At 41.9% G+C, this 26582-nt stretch overlaps 1 protein-coding gene across 1 annotated transcript in view; it reads right to left on the minus strand.

Annotated features, from left to right (window-relative positions):
* The window catches only part of AFF2 (ALF transcription elongation factor 2), a 159473-nt gene that overhangs the window by 80051 nt on the left and 52840 nt on the right, over window positions 1–26582 (minus strand). The window contains 3 exon segments of the mRNA XM_070951779.1: window positions 16835–16886; window positions 17853–17889; window positions 19176–19268. Coding sequence (XP_070807880.1) covers window positions 16835–16886; window positions 17853–17889; window positions 19176–19268 — 182 coding nt within the window.

Genomic DNA, 26582 nt, shown 5'->3' on the forward strand with positions numbered 1-26582 from the left:
GGTAGAAAAAGTTCCTTCCACAAAGTGCCGAAAATGAAATATGAGACATGAACATAAGAGAATCGGAACATCAGAAGTCAACCCGAATCTTCTTGATCCACCAACAACGTGGCCGTCTATTGCTACAACCAGGAGAGCTTTTTTTACTCAGTAGAAGAAAACAGAGCTAAACTCATCATATTCTGTCATATCTCAAGACCTAAAATGGACACTTAACATAAAAAACGTCATCAAAAAAGCACAACAAAGAAGGTTGTTTCTGCACCAACTCAGGAAGCTCAAACTGCCCAAAGAGTTGCTGATAACAGTTCTACAGAGGAATGATTGAGTCTGTCATCTGCACCTCCATAACTGTCTGGTTTGGTTCTGCAACCCAACAAGACAGACACCGACTTCAGAGGATAATTAGAACTACAGAAAAAAACATGGCTACCAACCTGCCTTCCATTGAGGACCTGTCTACTGCACGAGTCAAAAAGAGGGCTGTGAAAATATCTACAGACCCCTCGCATCCTGGACATAAACTGTTTCAACTCCTACCCTCAAAACGACGCTATAGAGCACTGCACACCAGAATAACTAGACACAAGGACAGTTTTTTCCTGAACGCCATCACTCTGCTAAACAAATAATTCCCTCAACACTGTCAAACTATTCACTAAGTCTGCACTACTATTAATCTTCTCATTGTTCCTATCACCCATCTCCTCCCACTTATGACTGTATGACTGTAACCTTGTTGCTGGTATCCTTACGATTTATATTGACTGTTTCCTAATATGATTTGATTGCTTATTTGGACCCTATGACTATCATTAAGGGTTGTACCTTATGATTCTTGACAAATGTATCTTTTCCTTTATGTACACTGGGAGCAGATGCACCAAAGACAAATTCCTTGTGTGTCCAATCACACTTGGCCAATAAAGAATTCTATTCTATTCTATTCTATTCTATTCTATTCTATTCTATTCTATTCTATTCTATTCTATTCTATTCTATTCTATTCTATTCTAGTCTAGTCTAGTCTAGTCTAGTCTAGTCTAGTCTAGTCTAGTCTAGTCTAGTCTAAATAGTGAGGTGGAGAACAGGGCATCTCCTTGTGGGTGACTATTTCTCAAAAAAGTTATTATATTGATTGATTTAAAGCAAAATTTAAAAATGGGAATATGACTAACTTGACTATGGGGATGTTGTGATGGTCGTATGTTTGAGGAGTGGTCGTAAGTCACCTTTTTTTCCAGGGCCGTTGTAACTTCTAACTAAATAAATGGTTGTATGTTGAGTTGTACAGATAGTCCTTGACTTGCAATAGCTCATTAATGACTGTTCAAAGTTACAACGGCCCTGAAAAAAAGTGACTTATGGGCATTTTTCACACTTACGACCGTTGCAGCATCCTTATCGTCACATGATCAAAATGCAGAGGCTTGGCAACTGACTCATATTTATGACGGTTTCAGTGTCCTGGGGTTATGTGATCCCCTTTTTGTGACAAGCCAAGAAAACGGGGAAAGCTGGGTTCACTTAACAACCGTGTTACTCACTTAGCAATTGCAATGATTCATTTAACATCCGTGGCAAGAAAGGTCGTAACATGGGGTAAAACTTATTTAAGAAACATCTCGCTGAGCAACATAAATTTTGGGCTCAATTGTGGTCGTAAATTGAGGGCTACCTGTATTGACAATGAGGACTAGGCACCCCACCCCCCTCCCAGATTTCTCTCCTCGCCGAAAATTCCCCAAACTTCCTCTTTTCCTTAGCTGGTTTTATTTTAGAAATTATGGCATTTCATGAACAGCTTATGTATTGTTTTGGGAAGAGGAGGAGAGCTTCTAATCTCGCCGCAGCTAACACAAAGCTTTATTTGATTTATTCAGCAATCTTTATAAATCTGCTTTTATGTTTTATTTGATTCCAGCCATTAGCCTATGCGAGGAAGTAATGCTAAAATATACATCATATCAGCATACCACATTAATCTACATAAATCTAACCTGCTCGGAGGCTGTTTCAGGTTAACTTCGCAGCCCAGTAAAAGAGAGAGAGAGAGAGAAAGAGATGGAGAGATTACAGTAATTCTGTTTAGGAGGTTTCTTGGAAAGTCACTTTTTCCCCCTCCTGAGTCACTGGCAGGCATACAAATGTTCTCAGCTTAAAAAAATGTTATGTTTAAATTAACTGCATCATCATTAACATGGTTTTATGTTTTCAATTCCAGAACGAGAAATTGCATCTTACGCCGAGTATTTCCTCTGTTATGATTGATTTCAAGTTGGAGAATTGGAACGGGGAATTCATTTGGCACCGAGTGTGTGGCTGAGAACTGACTCCCTGGCAAATGTCGGGCGTCCCTTGGAACAGCAACAACGCCACAGCACTAATATGGAAAATTTAATTTCTCTTCGAGACGCTGAAGGAGACTCACTATCAAATCTGAAATACTGAAATACTGTTAACATAAACTTCTTTTCTTTTTTTTTCTTCCTCTAATCTGTAAGGAAAGTGGTGCCGGAAACTTCATTTGGAGTTTGTAACTGGGCTGTAATGTTTCTAGAAGTGGGAAGAATGATGAAATTCCTTCCTTCCTTCCTTCCTTCCTTCCTTCCTTCCTTCCTTCCTTCCTTCCTTCCTTCCCTCCCTCCCTCCCTCCCTCCCTTCTCTCCCCTCCCTCTGTCTCTCTTTTCACTCTCCTTCCTTCCCTCCCTCCCTCTGTTCCTTCCTTCCTTCCTTTCTTTCTTCCTTCCTTTCTTTCTTCCTTCCTTCCCTCCCTCTGTCTCTCTTTTCACTCTCCTTTCTTCCCTCCATCCCACCTCCCTCCTCCCTCTCTTTCTGTCTCTGTTCTCTCCTTCCTTCCTTCCTTCCTTCCTTCCTTCCTTCCTTCCTTCCTTCCTTCCTTCCTTCCTTCCTTCCTTCCTTCCTTCCTGAGGTTGTTGACATTTTCTTCTTCTTCTTCTTAATTCCAATTTGTGATTCATCTAGTCCCGCCTTTCTCATGATGTGCTCTCCATATAACTCCAAACATAAAATGTCCCATCTTTAAGCAAGGACTATCGGGAGGCTGAAAAATTGTTCAGGCTGCTTGACGGCACAGGCTACTACATTTCAACCAAGCTAAGCATTGAGTTTGCCACTTGGTGGCACATCGTGGATCACGATTTGGATCTGGAGAAGTTCCTAATAAAATCTGGGAAGTTTCCCTACCCATGTGTGTCTTCGATCTACTTCTGAACCAAAGAATTTGAGGAATTAGTTGGAATCAGAGGTGGGTTTCAGCAGGTTCTGACCAGTTCTGGAGAACCGGTAGTGGAAATTTTGCGTAGTTCGGAGAACCGGTAGTAAAAATTCTGACTGGCCTCGCCCCCATCTATTCTCTGCCTCCCAAGACCCAGCTGATCAGGAGGAAATGGGGATTTTGCAGTAACCTTCCCCTGGAGTGGGGAGGGAATGGAGATTTTACAGTATCCTTCTCCTACCACGCCCATCAAGCCACGCCCATCAAGCCATGTCACGCCCACCAAGCCACACCCACAGAACCTGTAGTAAAAATTTTTGAAACCCACTGCTGATTGGAACCATTCATGGTTAAGTGTGATCTAGGAGGAGGGACAATGCCAGTGGTGGGTTGCCCCCGGTTTTGACCGGTTCACAAGAACCGGTAGTAAAACCGGCAGGAGGCTCCGCCCACTGCCCTGAATGTCATCATAGGCGATCTGCACATCTGCAGAAGCTTCTTCGCGCGATCCTCTTGCGAACCAGTAGTAAAGGTAAGTAGAACCCACCCCTGGACAATGCTATTGTGTAAGAAGGCTATAAACAATCGACTGCTCTCTTTTGCACTTGCTAATTGTCTTTTTTTGAAAAAAATGGGTGGTGATTTGATCCTTTCCTTTATTTATTTATTTATTTATTTATTTATTTATTTATTTATTTTATTATTCATATTTCTATGTTGCCCACTCTCCGAGGACTCTGGGCGACTTGCACCAAAGACAGTATACTAAATAGCATATTGCCCCCAACAATCTGGGTCCTCATTTTACCCACCTCGGAAGGATGGAAGGCTGAGTCAACCTTGAGCCGGTGAGATTTGATCCGCTGATCTGCTGAACTAGCAGTCAGCTGAAGTAGCTGCAGTATTGCACTCTAACCACTGCGCCACCTCGGCTCCTTTGGGGGGGGGGTGGGGGGAAATAGGCAGAAACTTTCAACCCGCCGATCTCTCCTTTGCACAAATCCAGAGAGAGTGCGGGGCGAGAGGAGGGGATAGAGTTATTGATCCAATAGATTCTAATAGCCCTTCAAGCTGTTCCCATCCATCATTTGAATGCATATTCAATGAGCTTTAATCGGCAAATTTGTCACATTTGGAAGCCATTATGCTTTAATGGATTTATTGTGTTTGTTTAGCGGTTGTTGTTGTTGTTTTTTTTAAAAAAATATGATGCATAGACTCTTGCCTTGCTGGCTGCATTTTCAGTCATTTGAATGGAGGCTCAAAATTGGAGCATAAGGCAAAATTACGGCGGGTGTGTAAACGACGTGGTCTCTGGTGCATTCCCAGTATTGTTTTTCAAACAAGCAAGAGCGCCATTCTAGAGAGCGGCAGTGGCTGTATAAATAATGACAACATTCGGGCGGGGATTGGATCTAATGTATATGAAACAGATGATGAAACAGAGTTGGAAGGGATTGTTTCCATCCATTATTTCTTTTCTGGCCTTCGGGTGCTTTGGAAAATAGCTTAACTCCTTCCTCCTCTCTGTGGCAGCCCCTCAAATATTGAAAGACTGCTGTCCTGTCTCCCCTGGTCCTTCTCTTCCTTAGACTAGCCAGGCCCAGTTCCTGCAACCGTTCAATGTATGTTTTAGCTTCCAGTCCCCTAATCATCCTGGTTGCTCTTCTCCACACTCTTTCTAGAGTCTCAACATGTTTTTTATAGTGTGGTGACCAAAGTGAGCTGGCTTAAATGTAGATTTCCCAAACTGGAAAACTGATAAACTGGATTGAGACACCAGGCAACTGTTTATTGATATTACAAGAATGTTATGGTGACACTGTATTCGAGAATTGGTCTAGCAAATGTTTTGTATGCTCTGGTTAGTCGTGTAATATTACCGGAGAAGAAGCTATGCAAGATTAGGTTTACAATCCTTAATGCCTTTTTGGCGATGTTGTTACAGTGGGCTTTGGCACTTAGATCATTAGAGATGAGTACTCCAAGGTCTTTGACAGAGTGAATGTCATCTACAAGGTCGTGTCCACTCAGCTTGTATTTTGTGTTCCGATTCTTTTTTGCCAATATGTAAAACAGAGCATTTGTTGTTATTGTTGTAATTATTATTATTTGTTATTATTATTTGTTATTATTATTATTATTCATTATGATCACCTCCAGAGAGAGCTGTCAGATTTTAGTTCCTGAATCTGAATGGTTCCTTTTCTTTCTTTGCAGGCCAAGCTATTTGCTGCCATTTTCTCAAGCACCACTGTTCAGAGGCATTGATTTTTCTCCCGGTTTTCTGATGGTTCAGCTTTCGCAGTGGAAGCGAAGATACGGAGCATTAAATCGGAGGCTTTCTCTCTGTTGAGCAAACAGTCGGCTATTGAAAGAGATTGCCTAGTTCATAAAACACTTAGGGTTGGTTGTCGACAATGATCCTCAACAACTAGGTCAGTTGGAATCATGTACTACAACTTAGCATTTTCAGGCAAACAATTCGGAGCCTGACACCCAACAATCTCCGAATGCTTTTTGTGTCACTTCTGACCTTGCGCTCTAATCAGAGCCAAGTGATGGGATTAAACACCATTTCTATTTATCCACACAGCTCACAGTGTAGAAGACTATCACACTGCAGGAATTAAAACAGCAGCTAGATTCAGTTGCCCAATTCTACTTAGATTGGCAGTTGACTTTACTCAATGGTGGCAACCATACTCTTACTTGGTAACTTCTATGCAAGTCTTGGTTGACAAAATCAGAAAGGAGGAGGGGATAAACTGCCTCTGAAAGCTGAGGGAAATCACCAAACCATAAAAAAGCGAAAGTTAGAATATTTTGGGACATGTGATGCGACACCCAGAAAAAATACGGCATCCTTCACATAATCCTCCAAGGAAAGATGGAAGGCAAACGAGGTCCAGGCATAAGAAGAACATCATGGCTTCAAAATCTAAGGGACTGGTTTGGACAAAATTCAACAGCACTTTTTCGTGCGGCTGTTGATAAAAATAGGATCGCCTTCATGATTGCCAACATCCGATGATGGATATGGCACAAGACTTGATTATTTTCCCCACAACAACCCTGTGAGGTAAGTTCGGTGGAGAGTGACTAGATGAAAATCAACCTGGGAGCTTCCATAGTTGGGTGTGAACCTGGGTCTACCCACTTCTAGTCCAACAGCTCTTGGCCTGGAACTCACTCATCTGCATTCGCTTTTCCGATCATCTGAATGATGAGATGAGAGTCTAAAACGGTGATATTCAAAGGGAACTAATAAAAGTATTTCTGTTTCTTTCTAAAGCTTCAAATGCCTCATTGGATGCCTTGAACTCAGTGGTGGGTTTCAATTTTTTTTACTACCGGTTCTGTGGGTGTGGCTTGGTGGGCGTGGCATGGCTTTGGTGGCCATGGCATGGCTTTGGTGGGCGTGGCATGGCTTGGTGGGCGTGGCAAGGGAAGGATACTGTAAAATCTCCATTCCCTCCCCAATCCAGAGGAAGGTTACTGCAAAATCCCCATTTCCTCCCTATCAGCTGGGACTTGGGAGGCAGAGAATAGATGGGGGCGGGGCCAGTCAGAATTTTTACTACCGGTTCTCCGAACTACTCAAAATTTCTGCTACCGATTCTCTAGAACTGGTCAGAACCTGCTGAAACGCACCTCTGCTTATCTGCCTATAGATGAATGATTATAAAGGGATTGGGCTTAAGTCTATTATCTAGAACCGTGATGGTGAACCTATGGCATACGTACTGGAAGTGCCACGCAGAGCTATCTCTCCGGGCACGCGAGCCATTGCCCGTTGCTCTTCTGGTTCCAGCACTCACACCAGCTGGTCTTCACACGTGCAGGAGTGCTGGGAACTGGAAGAGCAACAGCCTGGCGTGTATGTGCATGCCGGGAAGATGATCTTTGTGTGTGCATGGATGCCAGAAACTGGAAGGCCTCGTGGCCGGTGCACATGTATGCGCTGGAAACAAGAAGATCATCTTCCCAGTACACTGGGAGGCTGCTCTTCTGGTTTCCAGCACACATGTGCACTCCCATTTTGGCACTTGGTGCTGAAAAGGTTCACAAACACTGATCTAGAAGGACTCTTTACCCATCTAAATAAGGATATCACCAACAGGTTGATCTCAACTCAACTCTGGATGATTTCATAGTCCCATCCACACAGTATAGAAGTAGATGACTTTGATCTTCTGGCCCTTCTTAGCTTCTGAATCCAATAAAGATCAACCTATTGAGCAATCTCCAAAGACAACCTTAGCCGTCAACTTAAGATCTGCCCCCTTTGAGAATTACTTACTTTTAGAATAGTGTCATTCTTGGTCATCTTCCAGATTCCCTCTCTCTCTTTAAATCACCCAGACAGCTCCTCCTCCAGCTGATGACATCATAATAATGTCAATAGTTGGCAAACTACAGAAGACTGTCTGTTTTTCAGATAGTTATGGTCTGTCTTCCCAGAAGATGGATCTCATTTGGAGATTCCACTCCTCAAAACATGGGGACCAAGCCAGTGATGAAACTCAACATTTTTTACTACCGGTTCTGTGGGCGTGGCTTGGTGGGTGTGGTGTGGCTTGGTGGCCAGGGCAGGGGAAGGATACTGCAAAATCCCCATTCCCTCCCCACTCTGGAGCCAGCCAGAGGTGGTATTTGCCGGTTCTCCAAACTACTAAAAATTTCCGCTACCGGTTCTCCAGAACCTGCTGAATTTCACCGCTGGACCAAGCTATAAGTATCACATTGTGCAGATGAAGTCTATAGGGATGTCAACGGTTTGCCATTAAAAGCTGGTTTTAAAAAAATAATGCTAAGAACATTTCCTTTTGAAGACAATTCAAGCTGTACCAAAATCACAGAATTTCCCTGAAATCTTCTATCTTGAAAGAAACATCAAAAGCGAATTTGTACCCAAATTTGTTCGGAGAATTTGTCTCCGAATTTGTTAATCAAATGGAAACGGACCTACAAACCTAACCTATGACAGGAGGGGTCAAGACTGATTTTTCAGAAGCTCCTCAGAGTTCTTGGATCCTACTCAGAGATGTTAGACCTGAAACTAGAACCTTCTGCACACAAAGTAAGTGTACTTTCATGTGTCTGTGGTGAGCCATTAACCAAGGTCTCTGTGTGCAGAATCTCAGTTTCTCAGCTAGATCCCAATGGTTGTCTCCTTCCAGTTGTGGCATCCTGGTTATTCTGTAACCTATTTGTGGAAGCTCACTTGAGATTCTACTGAGACTGAGATCTCCTAATGAAATTCCCTAGGATGGGACCCTATACCAAACCTTCTTTCACTGATCTTTTAATTTAATGTTCGACCACGAAACTTGCAAGAGAAATATACAGTAGTGGCCAAATTTGTGGAAACCTTCTGGGAAAAGTGTATTTTTGAGGTTTGATGGCTAATAACACCACTTTTTGGGGGGAAGTTTCAATATAATCCTGTTCCACTGCTGGAATGGCCTGGGAATAGCCCAGACCTTCACCCAATTGAAAATCTATGGAGCCGACTAAAGAAACTGGTTAGTCAGAAGCGACCCAGCAATAAAACCCAGTTCCTAGAAGCCATCATTCAATCTTGGTTTCACATTAGAACAGCTGCAGAACTAAAAGACTTGGTTCACTCCATGGCAAGATGTTGTAAGGCCGTAATTCATGCTAAAGGTTACCCAACTAAGCATTAACTGACATGGTGATAATTTTTGTATGTCTCATTTTTTCTACGTGTTTCACTTTTCTTCTTCACACTGTAACTGCTATTCTAATAGCAAATCCTTCATAAAAGTTATTGCATTACATTCTTCATTAAATTATCTTTCCATTGATATCAGTGGTGAAATCCAATTTTTTTTACTACCGGTTCTGTGGGCATGGCTTGATGGGTGTGATGTAGCTTGGTGGGCATGGCTTGGTAGGTGTGGCAGGGGAAGGATACTGCAAAATCTCCATTCCCACCCCCTCCAGGGGAAGGATATTGCAAAATCTCCATTCCCATCCCACTCTGGGGCCAGCCAGAGGTGGTATTTGCTGGTTCTCCGAACTACTCAAAATTTCCGCTACCGGTTCTCCAGAACCTGTCAGAACCTGCTGGATTTCACCCCTGATTGATATATAATTTTATGGTACTACTCCAAAAAAAGTGGTGTTACTAGCTAGTTTTAGAAAATATACTTTTCCCAAAAGGGTTCCCCAATTTTGGCCACTACTGTATCTTATGGGACTTAGATCTTTCCTCAATTGTACTCTCTAGTGAGTTTTATCCTGGGTTTCCTCAAACATTTGCACTACTGGAGAATGGCCTTATCACGTAAAGACTTGATTCAATCCAACTAGGTCCTAATGCAGTGATCTAGAGCCATACATCAGAATTGAGCAACTAGGGGCCTCAGATGCATTAAACCACATTTGCTGCATGTGAAATCCAATCACATTTCGGCCCTGCCTTCATCTTGTTTAGATTTGGAAGGCAACCCCCTCTACACGCTTCAAAGACGAAAAATGGTCCTTCAGATTTCTCTAACCTGCATGACGTAATGCAACCACACTTTCAATAAATGTTAACTCTCGAGCCATGTTTCTGTCATTCAGCTTTGTTGCTTTCACCTCACCGAGTCTTATTTATTTATTTATTTATTTATTTTTGGAATCCCTTAAATTGAGCTTGGGGCTGATTTGAATTTCATGCTACAGAACTCGTTCTTTCTGTTTGGAACCACAGCCGTTTTCATTTAAAAGCTAACCTAACCGAGATATAATCTTCTTTTGTTCTTTCCTTTCTTCCTTTCTTCTTCCTTTTTCCTTTTTCCCCGCTCTCTCTTTTTTTTTTCTTCTTTTCAAAGTAACGGAGAAAAGCAGATTATTTCAATTAAGAATCTGTCTGTGACAATTGTAAGCAATGTTTCTTCAGAGTTCGGAGCTGTAATTGTGGTTTTATATTTCTTACCCGGCACAGTGTCAGAATTTCATTTTCAAGGCATTATTGCCGAGGTAGCTTTTTAGCATTTTGAGCTGGTATTAAAAACCAAGGTAATAAGGAGCATCCATTCCTCTTTAATATTAGAACAAAGGCCCCTCTAGACACAATTAAGATATCCGGTACGTTAAAAGAACCGATTAAAAAATTCCAGAAGATTCTCTAATATTTGATTTGGATAGACCAAGCATGGGTATACATACATACAAAAAAGGGGCATAAGTTAAACATGAGTGTGATTTAATCATGCCAAGTGTAGTTAGGTATGAAAGAAAGTGAAGCCATGCATTATTTTTCTCTCTCTAGGAATTTTTTTCCCCTCCTCCTTTAACTCCTTTCTCTCTTCCACATTCTGTCCAGGAAGTAAGTTTGAAATTCGATGAATGGGAAGGGTTTGATCGAAGTTTATATCAACTAAGATTGTGCAATGCTTCAGATTCAAGGGCTAAAAAGAACGAGGATCACATATGGAGCATACTTTAGCAACTTCTCAAATCAAATCAAAAGAGCCTTGGTAGTACAGTGGTCTAAGGCACCCTGTTATTAAGCTGGTTATTAAGACCAGCTGCCTGCAATTACTGCAGGTTCGAATCTCGCCAAGGCTCAAGGTTGACTCAGCCTTCCACCCTTTCTAAGGTAGGTGAAATGAGGACCCAGTTTGTGGGGGCAATAAACTGACTTTGTATAAATATACAAAAGGATGAAGGCTATTGCTGAGCACATTGTAAGCCGCCTTGTGTCACAATTATGAAAAGCAGGGACTTAACCTTGAGAAAAGCTCCCCTAACATCTCACATTCCATAAGAGAATTCCCAGGACTTCATACAGATCGAAGTGCAAAAACATTTATAATTTTCCAGTTGACCATCTTGACTAATTCTCCAGCCAGTTGGCCTTCAGATACCTCAATTCCTTTTAGTAACTAACCATGGAGTCAGTTGGGGAATTCTGTCAGCCCTTCCAGGTAAATCAGACAGGAAACATGACCAGATGAACTAATTTTACTTTGTTGTTAAGCTTACATGAACAGAATTTTTGCAGGCCTAAAAATAGTTCATCACTTTTAACAGCCTGATATGTTAGGACAGAGCCTCCTTAAATTTCTTTCTTTGCCTGTTATGTATTTGTGGGCTCCTTCTACCTTTATTGGAAAGGAACATGGTGACTCAATGGCTAAGATGCTCAGCTTGTCGATCGAAAGGTTGGCAGTTCAGCGGTTCGAATCCCTAGCGCCGTGTAATGGAGTGAGCTCCCGTTACTTGTCCCAGCTTCTGCTAACCTAGCAAATGCAAGTAGAAAAATAGGAGCCACCTTTGTTGGGAAGGTAACAGCGTTCCGTGTGCACCTTTGGTGTTTATTCATGCCAGCCACATGACCACGGAGACATCTTCGGACAGCGCTGGCTCTTCGGCTTTGAAACGGAGATAAGCACTGCCCCCTAGAATCGGGAACGACTAGCACGTACATGCGAGGGGAACCTTTACCTTTTTAAAAGAAGAGCTAACAACCTGTTATGCAGTATCACTTCCCCTGATCCTTCAAGGGGATTCCCACATACAAATATATCTTCAAATAGGGAGCCTCTTTATCTGCTAACGGTATGAATTGTTTTGGGGTGATATATCATAAAATTGGACTGTATATGTGTTCTCTCAGCTGGATCTCTTTTTCTCGCCCCATTTAACACACTGCTCAGGCCAGAGATATAAATTATTCAGGACTTGGTTGTTAACATATAACCGAATTAACCCCCCCTCCTCTTGTCACAGAATCTTTTAACGTAATTTATAAACATCCCGAGAGCAGGCCATTTATTAGGTGAGGCTAGCAAATATTTTATTTTGATGGGAAAGTTTAAAAGCAAGTGAGCCACTAAATAATGAAAACAAATTAAGAGGCTCATTTGGAAATTAGTTTGAGGAATGGCTTCATCTGCCAAGGCACAATGATCTTAATTATTTGTCTTCAATAAATGTTGCCTAAGCTGCTTATTAATATTATACTTGCATTGGTGAACTTATTCTGGGCAATGGGTGTATATTTATGAAGTGGGAATATATCTTTCGGGATCTCTCCATCTCTGAAGAGACAACCTCTGGAGATACATAGCTACTGTCCTCGGCAGCCATTTTAACAGATATAACAGAGTTGGAAGGGATCTTGGAGGCCTTCTAGTCCAACCCCCAAAGCCTATGCCCTTTCAAACAAATGATTGTCCAATCTCTTCTTAAAAGCCTCCATTGATGAGCAGCCACCGCTTCTGAAGGCAAGTTGTTCCCCTGATTAATTGTTCTGTCAGGAAATTTCTTCTTAGGTTGGTTCTCTCCTTGATTTTCCTCACAACTCCTTCGTGAGGGCATCCTCTTTCCTCACGGGAACCCAACACATCCAGGATTAAGACACCAAATCTGTGGGGATTTCATACACTGTAAAATATCTGGTCCGATAGGCGGCCTTGAGAATAAATTTCAAGAAAACAGAAGTACGTGAGGACAGTTGCGCAGGGGACTTCAGCCGACGGATTCTTCTTCAGGCGTGGTTTCATATTTCCACATTTTTTTTTCCCCCAGCTAAAACCCAATCAAATAAATCACCACATGAAAAGCAGGTTTTTACAGCGTCCCCCTTTACATATTACATACAGCGTCCCCCTTTACATATTGGCAAATTCTCTTGTTAGCTTTGAAAACGAGAGGTAGACTATGAACAGCTTCCAACGGCATCGTTCAGATCCTAACGCCAGGAGACTCCGACGTGACAAATCTCTCATAAAACTGCTTTAATAACGATAATACATCTCTAATAAAAAAAAAAATAGAGAGAGAGAGAGAGAGGGAGGGAGAGAGAGAGAGAGATTTTGTATTCCTTTGGTTATTTCTGGTGACAAACAGCACGGAAGCAAGTAAGAAGAAAAAGTTTGATGCTCAGAGGCTTAAAAGGGAATTTAAATGCCACTCCTGGCTACATTTGCCTTGTTTAATGTTCCTTGTTAACTTTCAGGCTACATTTTGCTTTGAATGTTCAGAATGGCGTTATTGATTGTTTGTCACATTATCCGATATGAAAAGTGCAGAGTGAAAAACTCTCTTGATGCCTCCTGATGGCTTTTCAGAAGGAGATCCTGTCAAAGCATTTGAAAGAATGAATTACCTTTAATTTGACTCATAAAGACACTGCCGATTTTTATTGTTGTTGTGGCTGTTTTGGTGGCTTTGTTTTACTTTCAGGGCTCCCAAATGATCCATTCTGATGTGGTGAAGGAGCTCCACAATGAAATGATGACATCTCCTTCAAGCGCGGCCTTCAAGATCTTGAAGTGTGTTTCCATTTTCCAACAGGCTTCCCACAAGTATACTCAATCTTCAAGGTTGAGAATCTAGTGCCAATTATTGCTGAAAGCTGATAATGGCCAATGGTTTTCTTTTATTTGAATGTTTGAAAGATTGATGAAAGCATCCTCTTAATAAGGGCTTCTTGTAGGGTTGATAATGGCGAATCCTGATCAAGATGGTTGAAATAGATCTGATAGAGTGTTCAGGTCAGGGGTGAAATGCTCCCGGTTCGGACCGGGACCTAAAATCTTCTCCTTCTCCTTCTTTTTCTTTCTCTTTCTTTCTCTTTCTCTCTCCTCCTTCTCCTTCTCTTTCTTTCTCTTTCTCTCTCCTCCTTCTCCTTCTCTTTCTTTCTCTTTCTCTCTCCTCCTTCTCCTTCTCCTCCTTTTCCTCCTCTTTCTTTCTCTTACTCTCTCCTCCTTCTCCTTCTCTTTCTCTTTCTCTTTCCTCCTTCTCCTTCTCCTTCTCCTCCTCCTCCCCAAATTTTCTAAACTAAGGAAGAATGGAGGATGCCTAGCAAACAAATGGGATTTTATGAGTACAGCACTGAGCAGTAACTTTCCATCACACCATCCAGATGTTAGGCAGCTACATAGGCCAGTCACATCCATCAAAGTCATATCAACACAGCTCCCAATAAGCTGGGCAGCTGAATTGAACAAGGCATGGTTTCCAAACTCAATGCATTCAATTCCTCAGCAGAGGTTTTCTGAAAATGCCCAAACAATTCATCACCAGAATAAAGAGAAGTAAAAAAAAAAAAAAAAAAAAAAAAAGATCTTTCTTGGATGCTGGAAATAAGAACAGGTCTATATTTTAGCTTTGGCTACCTAAATCTTGTGGGGATGTGGTGGCTCAGTGGATAAGATGCTGAGCTTGTCGATCGAAAGGTTGGCAGTTCAGCAGTTCGAATCCCTAGTGCCGCGTAATGGGGTGAGCTCCCATGACTTGTCCCAGCTTCTGCCAACCTAGCAGTTCGAAAGCACGTAAAAAATGCAAGTAGAAAAAATAGGGACCACCTTTGGTGGGAAGGTAACAGCGTTCCGTGCACCTTTGGCGTTGAGTCATGCCGGCCACATGACCACAGAGACATCTTCGGACAGCGCTGGCTCTTCGGCTTTGAAACGGAGATGAGCACCGCCCCCTAGAGTCGGGAACGACTAGCACATATGTGCGAGGGGAACCTTTACCTTTCCCTAAATCTTGTGCTACATGTTAAGATTATATTCTTATTTAAATTGGTGGGTGGGTGTGGGTTTTCAATAGATGCCAACTGCTGTGAAATTTACTACCTGGAGGCACCAAGGTGCCAAGCCCATTAAATAAAATAACTATCCATAACTCTCTGCGAAGCAACGCCATGTGTTTCTTTGTGACACGGCATCACGGTTCAACAGTGAAAGTCAGGAAGACACCTTGAATCCCCGGCCGACCTCCCCTTCAAGACGGTTATCCTTCCTCACCCCACTGCAAATCAGTATTCTTTTTGTAAAACACGGCAAAATAGAAATGACAGGGAGTGCTTTATTTCCTTCTTGTTGACTGCTAGTCTGCCTATCAAAAAACATTAACACAAATGGATCGAGTCTGTCTGCTCAAGCCCACAATCCCAGAACATCCCCATCGCCAGAAGCAAAAGATGATTGACATTCTAAGTCTATGCTTTGGGTTCCCTTGACATGCCGGGGAATTCTCCAATACAAGGCAGTTTTAAGACAGGTAACAACGAGAAGGAAGGAATCAGACTTCTGCCCTCAGGCAGACCCAGTAGGCCGAAAAGGGAGAAAAATAATAAAAGTCTGGTAAGCTACAGAAATTGTGAAGAGATGGAATCACAGTCCTGTCACAGGATTCTTAAGTTGCAGCAAGATTCGGTCTTTCTTTCACCAAACACCTGAATCTTTTTGGTCTAGGATTGTCCTGCCATCCATCGGTGCTATCCAACTGCTGGGAGTTCATAGGGGTTTGGGAGAACCTCTAGCTAAGATTCTGTGCAGTTTGGAGAACCCCCAAATTCCACTCCTGGATGGCCCCGCCCCTCCCAGGAGTCCCCACACGGCCCGTTTTGGATGCAGGTAAGTGCAGGACGCGTGTGGAGGCTTGGGGAGGGCAAAAAATGGGCCTACCAGAAGTTCAGGAAGGCCAAAACGGGCTGGTTTCCACCCTCCAGAGGGCCTTCGGAGTCTGGGGAGGCCATTTTCACCCTCCCGGAGGCCCTAGGAAAGCCTCCGGAGCCCGGGGAGGGCAAAAATGCTCCCGTGCCATGGTGCAGGAGACTGACTAGGCCACACCCACCATGGCCATGCCCACCCAGCAACCGGGCAAAGAATCCCTTGCTAAAATTTTTGAAGCCCACCTCTGGTGCTGTCTACAAGGACTTTTGTGCTATAGCTCATATCAACTATTCAGGGACTGCCCAACAGGTTGGTCTCAAAAGCCATAACATATTTCATTTTCCCAGCAAGATTCAGTCTAACGAAACAAACCAACTGCTTTAAACTTGATTGTAAAAACAAAAAATAAAAATGAAAATGTTTTTTTGTAATAAGAGTTGTCCAAAATCTGGAATTTTATCTGATTCAGTTGTTTCAGCTACTCACTTTCATAGTTTTATTTCCAACTTAACTTCTGTAGACCTCATCCCATATTTTAAGTCCTGGGGGAGGGACTGATGTGCCTATCATTAATGTGTCACATTTTAGGGTTTTTTTTCCTTTTCTTCGTTCGAATTTGTAATTTTTCTTTGATAAATAGATAAATAAAATTTAAAACATTAGTCCCTCCCTTCCCCCCTTTTTTTAAATTTGATTTATATGCCGCTCTTCTCTGGAGACTCAGGGCGGCTTACAATGAGTTAAGCAATAGCCTTCATACTTTTGTATATTTTATACAAAGTCAGCTTATTGCCCCCACGAAAGGATGGAAGGCTGAGTCGACCTTGAGCCTGGTGAGAATTGAACTCGCAGTAATTGCAGGCAGCTGGATGTTAAATGCTGCCTTAGGAGGCATTAGCCTCCTACGCCACTCAGGCTCCTGAATACATTTAAAAATGTACTCATGTCTTCTGGAGATATGACCAGCATTCAGCCAGTTGATGGGGATGGCTGGCAACTTTCATCATGTGTCATCATGCAAGAAGACACTCATCATTGCCTTGATTTGCTTTCAACCAACAGAAAGAGTGACCCAACAGCAGGTCGCCAAAACCCAGATCAAACAATGGTAGACACACATCAACTTCATCCTTTAAATGTACCAAGGTGTCAGTAAAGAGAAAATACTTACGATTTCTGTGGCACAGATTTGGTTGCAACTTTATTGGTAGGCTCGTTCCATTCTGAAAATAAATGAAATGAAAGTCACATCCGTTGCCTTAGGTTTTGTAGCAACAGCATGTCATCCCTCAATCTCTCTCAAAACAAGCCCTCATGTGACAAAGCATCACGGGTACTCCTTGAATGACGGCCACAATTGATCCAAAGTTTCTACTGCTAAACGAGACAAGCGTTCAGTGAGTTTTGCTCCATTTTACGAACTTCCTCACCACCGTCCTTAAATGAATCATTGGAGGTGTTAAGTTAGTGAATCCAGCTTCCCCGCTGACTTTTGCTTGTCAGAAGGTCGTATTTTGATCATGTGACCATGGGGATGATGCAACGGTCATAAGATTGAAAAACGATCATAAATCGCTTTTTTTCCCCAGTGCTGTTTTAACTTCAAACGGTCATTAAAGGAATGCTTAAAAAGTAGAGGAGCATGCAAAAGCCAACTTTTTCTGGAAAAGGAGAGGAAGAAAAGGGAGGAGAAAGAGGAGTAGGGGAGAGGGTTAGAAAGGGAGGAAGAAGAGAGGAGTGGGGGGAAGGGAAGGGGAAGTAGGAAAGAGAAGGAGAGGAAGAACGAAGAAAGTAGGAAGAGATGGAGGAAGGGGAGGAGAAGAGGAAAAGTTGTGGTAAAAATAAAGGAGGGTAAATGGTAAAGAGAGCAGCGCCGAACAACTAAAAATGAAAGTTAAAATGAATGGAAAATGATGGATAAAAGATTGTACATTTAAATATGTTTATGAAAAATAAAAATAAAAACTCTTTGAGGAAAAAAAAAAGCTAACTTTTTCTGTCGGATGGAGCTGAAACGTCCATCCTTTGTCTCTATGGGGTGACAGATCAAGAGATGAGTGGATGGTTTAGAGAAGTTGTCCTCTCTCTAATCCCACCAACTGAGGATAGTGGTGGAAGTTGGGGTCCAAGCATTCTTAGAGGGCATCAAGTGGCAGTATGTTGGTTTACCTCCAGGACAGGAGACTTACTTTGTGCAGGGTATCCTGAGGTCAGATGCTGGCAATCCTACAAATGGAAACAAAGAAATGTCAACGTTGTTCAGGAAGTTATCCACGGAACATGTCAGATTAACTGCAGAATGGACACATTAGCAAAGAAGTTAACCCACTAAAATGTTAACAATCCAATCTAACGCCATCTCACTTCTGGATGAATATTCAAGCATTTGTCCATATCCTCCTATTCCCAAGATCCGTGTCCTTGATATTTAATGAGAACTTTGCCAATCTTGCTTGCTAATCTGGCACCTGCTCTTCAGGATGTCCCCAAGTAGGGAGGATCAAAGCTGAAAGCTCCAGCATCCATCTCAAGAAATCCATCAAAGACGTCAAGGTATTAGGATTCAGGTCTGCTATATCTTCTGAAAGATTAGTCCCCACGTTTGCCATAAGAGGGACGTGTATTCATGACTGCTTACCAGCCTGATGCTTAAACCACTGATGGGCCTGAATGGAATCTGTGGTTCTGATGGAAGGAGGAAAAAGGGAGGGAGGGAGGAAGGGAAGAAGGAAGGGGAAGTTGAAGGAAGAAAAGAAGGAGAAAAGAAAGGATAAGAGGGAAAGACGGAAGGAAGGAATTCAGTGGAATTCACAGATGGAATAATCTGGTGCAGGGGTCGGCAACCTTAAACACTCAAAGAGCCACAAATGTCCTAACCGGAAGGCCCCGTTAAGTTCTGGAGCCGACCGGAAGTCCGGTTCCCCCATCATAGTCTCTTCCTAGCACAGCATCTTTTTTCCTCTACTTGTTCTAACCGAAAGCCCTATCAATTGTAGAGCCAACCAGCAACAGGGAGCTACAGCAGATGGATGAAAGAGCCACATGCGGCTCCAGAGCTCCAGGTTGCTGACCCTTGATCTGGTAGAATAGGCAGATGTCCTCCAGAAGAGACATTCCTACAAATAACCTGTCCCCCATTCCATGCAGGGCTTCCAAGGTGAGAACCAGCTTGTTCAACTGCACCTGGATGGAAACTGGAAACCAGTACAGCTTGTACAGCAACGGGGTAACCCAGATACATGGTGTAATAAAGGGGCACCCAAAACTGCAGAAGGGGCTGCATTCTGGACCATGTTGTAACGGTCTTCAGAGGTAGCCGCATGAGCTGCATCTCTCAACATCCTTCCATCAAGTATCCTTTAGATAGGTTGGGGGACTACAAAACATCACCAATGGCCTTGCTTTGCTCCAAGAGAATTCTGGGAGCCGTAGTCCAAAAAATCACAATGTACTACGTTGTGATTTCATATCTCTGAACAAATACGTATTTGCAAGCCTGCTCTTCAACCTACCTGGGCCTTGCTTGGGATAGTAAATTTGTTCTGTTCCGCTTTGCCGGGAGTGTGGATAGCAGTGAGGGGCGGAGGCCATGAATGGGTCATCTCCTAGCAACGAAGCAAACAAAACATAGGAATATATTTTCAAGTCAAGGACAAACCACATTCTTTCCCTTGGCTTTTCCTTTTAAGCATCCCCAAAGTCAGGCTAAGTCATACAATTGTTTGGGTTTGGTGCCATATCTTGTGTGAACACAGCTACTGTGATTTGTAAATTAGGCTACAGCTTAACGGAGTTGGAAGGGACCATGTAGGTCATCTAGTCCAACCCCCCACCCAAGCAGAAGATCCTACACCACAAATGGCAGTCCAGTCTATTCTTGAAAGCCTCCAGTGATGAAGCTCCCACAACTTCCAAAGTTATTGGATTGTTCTCACTGTCAGAAAATTTCTCATTATTTCCAGGTTGAATCTCTCCTTGATCAGTTTCCATCCATTATTCCTTGTCTGGCCTTCGGGTGCCTTGGAAAATAGCTTGACCCCCTGCTCCCTATGGCAGCCCCTCAAATTATTGGAAGGCTGCTATCCTGTCTCCCCTGGTCCTTCTCTTCACTAGACTAGCCATGCCGTGTTCCTGCAACCGTTCATCGTATGTTTTAACCTCCAGTCCCCTTATCACCTTGGTTGCTCCTCTCTGCACTCTTTCTAGAGTCCCAACATCTTTTTTTATAATGTGGTGATCAAAACTGGATGTAGTATTCTAGGTGTGGTCTTACTAAGGCTTTGGGTATGAAAGTGAAAAACGCACTCAATCAATGGTGACTTTTTCAACAGAATGGAGTTTAAAACAGAGCAGAATATGATGTATGAAATCAGTCTCTCCAGAAATGGATTGCATTTTTCAACTTGCCTGCTTTTGTGTGTGTGTGTGTTTTTATTTTAAAAAAAGAAAGAAAGACGGGAACATTTGATTTTTAGTTTCTTGGTATATTTCTTTGTTTATTTGCAGGGTTTACAGGCTGCTCCCATCCACCAGCTCTGAGCGACATGTAACTCTCCCCAAGATGTAATTGGGAGTAAACCAATGCAATCAATTTTTAAGAAGGTTACAACAGTTATGTCAATAACTCAGTCAAAGTAAAGTAACTATTTGCTTTAAAAGCGTCTATCTGGAGAGACAAGAAAGGGCTTCATCTCAAAGAAGATATTGGCTGTCCAATACCTTCTCACACCATCATGGATCGTGAGTATAGATTACTTCAGTCCTGTGTTTCAGTGATCGTTCAGATGGAATATGACTTTTGAACCAATCATTACATAACCTATGGATGCTGCATGCCAGGGTGATGGTGAATATCCTTTCTAAGGTAGGTAAATTGAGGACCCAGTTGTGGGGGCAATAAGCTAACTTTGTATAAATATACAAAAGGATGAAGGCTATTGCTGAGCACATTGTAAGCCGCCCTGAGTCTCCGGAGAAGGGTGGCATATAAATCAAATTTATATATAAGACACTTCCAATTTTACGTGGGAGAAGACCCGAATAACCAAAGACCTACATACAAACACCCGCGAAAACCTGAGAAAACACACACACACATACACATATATATATATGTGTGTGTGTGTGTGTGTGTGTGTGTGTGTGTATGTATGTATGTATGTATGTATATTGTCTGCCTTAATTTGGTTTAATTTGGTTTAATTTAGTTCTGCAACCCAACAAGACAGACACAGAATTCAGAGGATAATTAGAACTGCAGAAAAAACAATGGCTACCAACCTGCCTTCCATGGAGGACCTGTATCCTGCACGAGTCAAAAAGAGGGCTATGAAAATATTTAGAGACCCCTCGCATCCTGGACATAAACTGTTTCAACTCCTACCCTCAAAACGACGCTATAGAGCACCGCACACCAGAACAATTAGACACAAGGACAGTTTTTTCCCGAACGCCATCACTCTGCTAAACAAATAATTCCCTCAACACTGTCAAACTATTCACTAAGTCTGCACTACTATTAATCTTCTCATTGTTCCTATCACCCATCTCCTCCCACTTATGACTGTATGACTGTAACCTTGTTGCTGGTATCCTTACGATTTATGATAGCCATCACTCTGCTAAACAAGTGCTAATTCTGCTAATTCCATCAACACTGTCAAACCATTCACCAAGTCTGCATTAGGATGTAGGATAAAATTGAACCCGGAAATGTTTTTACTAGGCATGAAACCAGAGAACTTAAATAAATCTAATTGGTATCTCACTCTCCACATCAACATTGCAGCCAGGATCTCGTTTGCGCAAGAATGAAAATCCAAAAATATCCCATCGGAGGCTATATTAACTGCAAAGACCATGGATTGTGCAGAGGCAGACAAGCTTACTGGACTCTTGCGAGATAGACAAGAATCGGAGCTATATATGAGTTGGGACCGGTGGTATGCTTGGCTGCAAAAAAGAAACCTGAAGAAGAATGTAAAATAATAATCTTAGTGTGACTGGGGGTAAATATTTATAGGAATATTGCATGGCAGTTGAGAATTTTTTCTTCTGGATAATCTTTTCTCTTTTTGATGATTTGGTTTAATGGAGGTTTGTACTATTTCTAGGCGAAAATTGATGCCTTAAAACTCTATATGTATTATATCACTCTCTGCAATTCTATCCATATTGCTATATTTTTTTCTCTGTAATTTTTAATAATTTTCAATAATTTTTTTTTTAAAAAAGATATAAACCAAGTAACCAAGGCTTTATTTCAGAATACAGGTGGGTGTTATCAAAATTCTGTTAACTAATGGGGGGAAAAAGTTCATATTTCTTGTATGAAGTGGTGCAGAAGAGAAAGACAGAGCTTTCAGAAACGATGATAGAGGACTCGTGACCTCATTCCTAAAAAAAATTAAAACTAAAGATTGAAACATTGTTTTAACCATCTCCATGTCCCCCCCCCCTTAAATTGTATTAATGAGGAATAGACATTAAACCAATTCCGAATCCTTCATTTTTCTTCTTCTTCTTCACGGATTCTGTTGTCATTTTAAAAGTAGCTGTAGATGCCCTCAGGTAATGAACGGAGAAGCATAGACACAGAAGATGCTAATGAGTGGCCAAGAAAAAAAAAAGAAGAAGAAGTTGTGGTATAATTTGTCTCTAAGGCAGAAGAATTAATGGCTCTCAAAAGAATTGGAGAGAATTAGCAGGCAGAACAATTAATTCCACAATACTCTTGAAGGAGTGGAGAGGCAGGATGAACTTCATCCCAGAAATAAAGCGGACAAAAAAAAAATGTTTGTTTGAAAGTACAAACACATTCATCTTGAGTTTCTGCAAGAAAAGTCTCTCTTCCATGATTTGGCCCTCGGAGCAATTTCGTGAGGTAGATTGGATGAGAGATGGCAAGTGGTCCAAAGTTATCCAGTAGGTTAATTTGGAAAAATGAGGTCCATTTTGAGAGACCTTTACCACTGAGATACACTTCTTCCCTTAAAAGTGATTACAAGGATCAATCTGTTAAGATCCACTGTCTCAGGAGATCAAAATGGATCGTCCATGCCCAGAAACTCTGAAAGCTGAAAGAAGCACTGGGGGTAATCTTACCCTGTGGAGATTCTCAGACATCCAGGTCATAGTTGTCTCAAAAGTGCTATTTTGTTTTCTTGACAACTGGGCAACTTGGAGAGCTGTTGAGACCGCTTGGGGGGTTTAATCTGTGCCCTCAGGGTCACCTGAATCAGGGTGCAATTGAATGTGGGGTCTTCTTGGAACTGCTGGAAGGGCTGTGTTAGAAACTGGAGATAGGTGGTATCTTATTCTATCTCCAGTCTACAACACAGTCCTTGCAGTTCCAAGAAGATTCCATAACCAATTGCACCCTGCAATAAATCCCCAAGTGGCCACAACAGCTCTCAGAGAGAGCGCTAATGACCAGATGACTACAAAGAAATACAATCCTTTTATCACTCCACCATCTTGTCAGAACCTCTCCTCCCATCCAGTGGTAGGATTCAGCCGGTTCGGGCCAGTTCAGGTGAACCAGTAGTTAAATTGCTGGCTGGCCCTGCCCCTCCCCTTCCAGAAGTCCCCAGGTGCCCTATTTTGGCTCCCAGATAAATGCAGGGAGGCCTACTAGGCCCAAAACGGGGCGCGAGAGGGGTGCGGTGTGCCCCTCCTGTGGCCCGTTTTTGCTCTCAGTGGGGGTGCAGGAGGCCAACTGCTGCCTGTCACACACCCCTGGCCACGCCCACTATGGCCACACCCACCCACCCAGCCGATCTTTAGGGCAGAAAACCAGTTGTTAAATTATTTGAATCCCACCACTGCTTTCATCCCCTCACTACCCAGTCTCAACTGTCAGCGCCTAAACTTCCGTCCTCCCTCCCCACTCCATCAGAACCAATGAAGCTTCTTGGATGAGAAGCGAAACATTTTCTTTTTTCTTCCGCAAGAGGAAAAAAAACACAATCCAGAGTATATTGCATTCCGGAAGAGCTCTGAAAGAAAATATCTTTGGCTTCCCTAAAGGACTGAAGGAAAACGACCTAAAAGTGCCTGTTTTTGGAATTATTCCTGAAAGCGTTTAGTTCTACTTTATGCACTAAGCTTCCAAACCCACAAACTGCCTCTTTCCAAAACTGGCAGCCAAACTTCTAAAAAAAAATAAAAATTAAACTCATCTCCCCTCAGCCATAGCAGATTAGCAGTCCATTTAGCATACGGGAGGATTCAAAACGGAATTCTCCATTTTCTCGTTGCATTCTAACTGATTTCACCTAATCCGTGACTCCTTTTCATTAAAATGGGACACTAAATTATAACAAGATCATTAAATGGATGCACAGGACTGTGTTATGGCTGAGGAAGCCATTAGATCAGGCTAAATTTCCTCAAATTACTTGGCGCAAAGAAGAATACGGAAACGTATTCTCCATTCTGTGAGAGGCAGTTGCCTTATCAATTCTGTTAGGTTTGAAAAGAAAAGAAAAAAAAAATAGAGCCACCTCCATCTTCTCTGCGAAATGGAACTATTTTTATAATTTGCCTCCGGTGTGTATCCACAGTAAGCAGAAAGATGCATCTCCTAATAAATGGATTGATAAATCATCAGGCATTCCGCAAACTGGACAGCAGCCACGTCGATCTTCAAAGGGTCTTCAATGAATGATAGAAAACCATCTTGGCTGAAAAGTGGCCTTAGGTTTGCAGGTTTCTATAGTGAAATGTGAGAAGGGTGGAACAGATTTCTTTAAAAAACTGATTTTTCAAAATCAATCATTTAAGGATGATTGATATAGTTCCGTGTCTCGCCCTATGATAACAGAATAGAAATAGAAATAGAATAGAAAATAGATAGAAAATAGAAAATAGAAAATAGAATAAAATAGAGTAGAGTAGAGTAGAGTAGAGTAGAGTAGAGTAGAGTAGAGTAGAGTAGAGTAGAGTGGAGTAGAATTAGAAAGTAAAGAATGGAATGGGATAGGATAGGATAGGATAGGATAGGATAGGATAGGATAGGATAGGATAGAAAGAATATAGGATAGGATAGGATAGGATAGGATAGGATAGGATAGGATAGGATAGGATAGGATAGGATAGGATAGGATAGGATAGAAAGAATATAGAATATAGGATAGGATAGGATAGGATAGGATAGGATAGGATAGGATAGGATAGGATAGGATAGGAAGAATATAGAATATAGAATATAGGATAGGATAGGATAGGATAGGATAGGATAGGATAGGATAGAATAGAATAGAATAGAATAGAATAGAATAGAATAGAATAGAATAGAATAGAATAGAATAGCTTTATTTGGCCAAGTGTTGGTCTCGTTGGGACCTCTGATTCTGGAGGGGAACATTGCCAATTTTTCAAGCATTCTTAAAATGTGGAACATCTACGTTCAAAATTGGCATCAGTCTTTTTGGAATAACTGGGATCTTGGAATTTTCAGTTCTGGGTCTCCAGTTCATTCTGTCATGAGTTTGGAGTTTTGGGGAATTTCTTTTTGGGGGGGCGAAAGGCTGGTTGAAAATGGCCCTGCCTATTGGGCCTGTTTTATCTGGTTGGGATAATGGAAAAATGATGTTCCATCAAGCTTCGAGGTTGGTTCATGCTAAATTATAATTCCTCAGGAAGAATTGATTTTATTCTTCTATGTCTCTTCATTTAATTTAATTTTAAAACTGGATTTATAATAAAAAAAATAAAATAAAAACAGTAACAATAATAAGAGTTTCGGTGTGAGGAACTGTAGAAATCTGGTCTAAATGTTTGGAATTGCTTTCTAACTGGAGGTGGAAAATGTTTCCTCTTTGCTTTCTCATCTCAAAAAGTGAAATATTATTTTTGGTTGAAACCTCTTTCCTTATGTTTTCCTGTGGTTTGAAATGTACCTATTTGTTGTTCTTGGAAATCACTCTAAGCAGCTCGAAAAGCAGTATTACATGAATAAAATTCATCTATCTCTTCCAAGTTCATATTTTTTTTAAAAAAAAACACCACCACCTAAAGATGAAATATTTTCTCCCTCAAGTCAGTTCCTTTTACATAACACCTGCTGGAACAACTTAATTGTGAGATATGTTATTTACACTAAGTCTAGCCTTATACTATTCCGATGAATGGTTGTTTTGACTTTTGAGTTTTGCCAACAGGTTTTTGAGAGAAGGCAATGCAAGAATTTGAAGCAGTGGGGAAAAAAGCAGAGTTATTCTTAAAATGAACACTGGCAAAGATCTAAAAATATATATATATGCTAAATCATTCTATTAAAAAAATCAAGACTTGATTCCTAATTTTGACCGAGGCTGCAAACCTTTTGTGAACATTTCTGAATAACAAACTTCTGCTATCACCAATCCCCTGAACTTTGACATTTCAGACAAACAGTTGTCCAATCTCTTCTTGAAAACCTTTGGTGTTGTTAGAGCACTCACAACTTCTGGAGGCAAGTTGTTCCACTGATTAATTGTTCTCACAATTTCTCCTTAGTTCCAGGTTGCTTCTTTCCTCGATTAGTTTCCATCCATTGCTCCTTGCCCTGCCTTCAGATACTTTGGAGAACAGATTGACCTCCTCCTTCTATTTTAGACATCTGTTTTGTGTCCTGGGCTGACTGCACAAATTTTCTCCACCTTGTTGTTGTTGTAAGTTGCGAAGTCGTGTCCAACCCATTGCAACCCCATGGACAACGTTCCTCCAGGCCTTCCTGTCCTCTACCACCCTCTGGAGTCCGACTGCTTCAGTGACTCCATCCAGCCATCTCATTCTCTGCTGTCTCCTTCTTCTTTTGCCCCCAATCGTTCCCAGCATTAGGCTCTTCTCCAGTGAGCTCTTCCTTTTCATTAGGTGGCCAAAGTATTTGAGTTTCATCTTCAGGATCTGGCCTTCTAAAGAGCAGTCAGGGTTGA

This window comes from Pituophis catenifer, unplaced genomic scaffold (genome assembly GCF_029215685.1).
Source record: "Pituophis catenifer annectens isolate HBS135680 unplaced genomic scaffold, rPitCat1.0.hap2 SCAF_11, whole genome shotgun sequence".
Lineage (NCBI taxonomy): Eukaryota > Metazoa > Chordata > Lepidosauria > Squamata > Colubridae > Pituophis > Pituophis catenifer.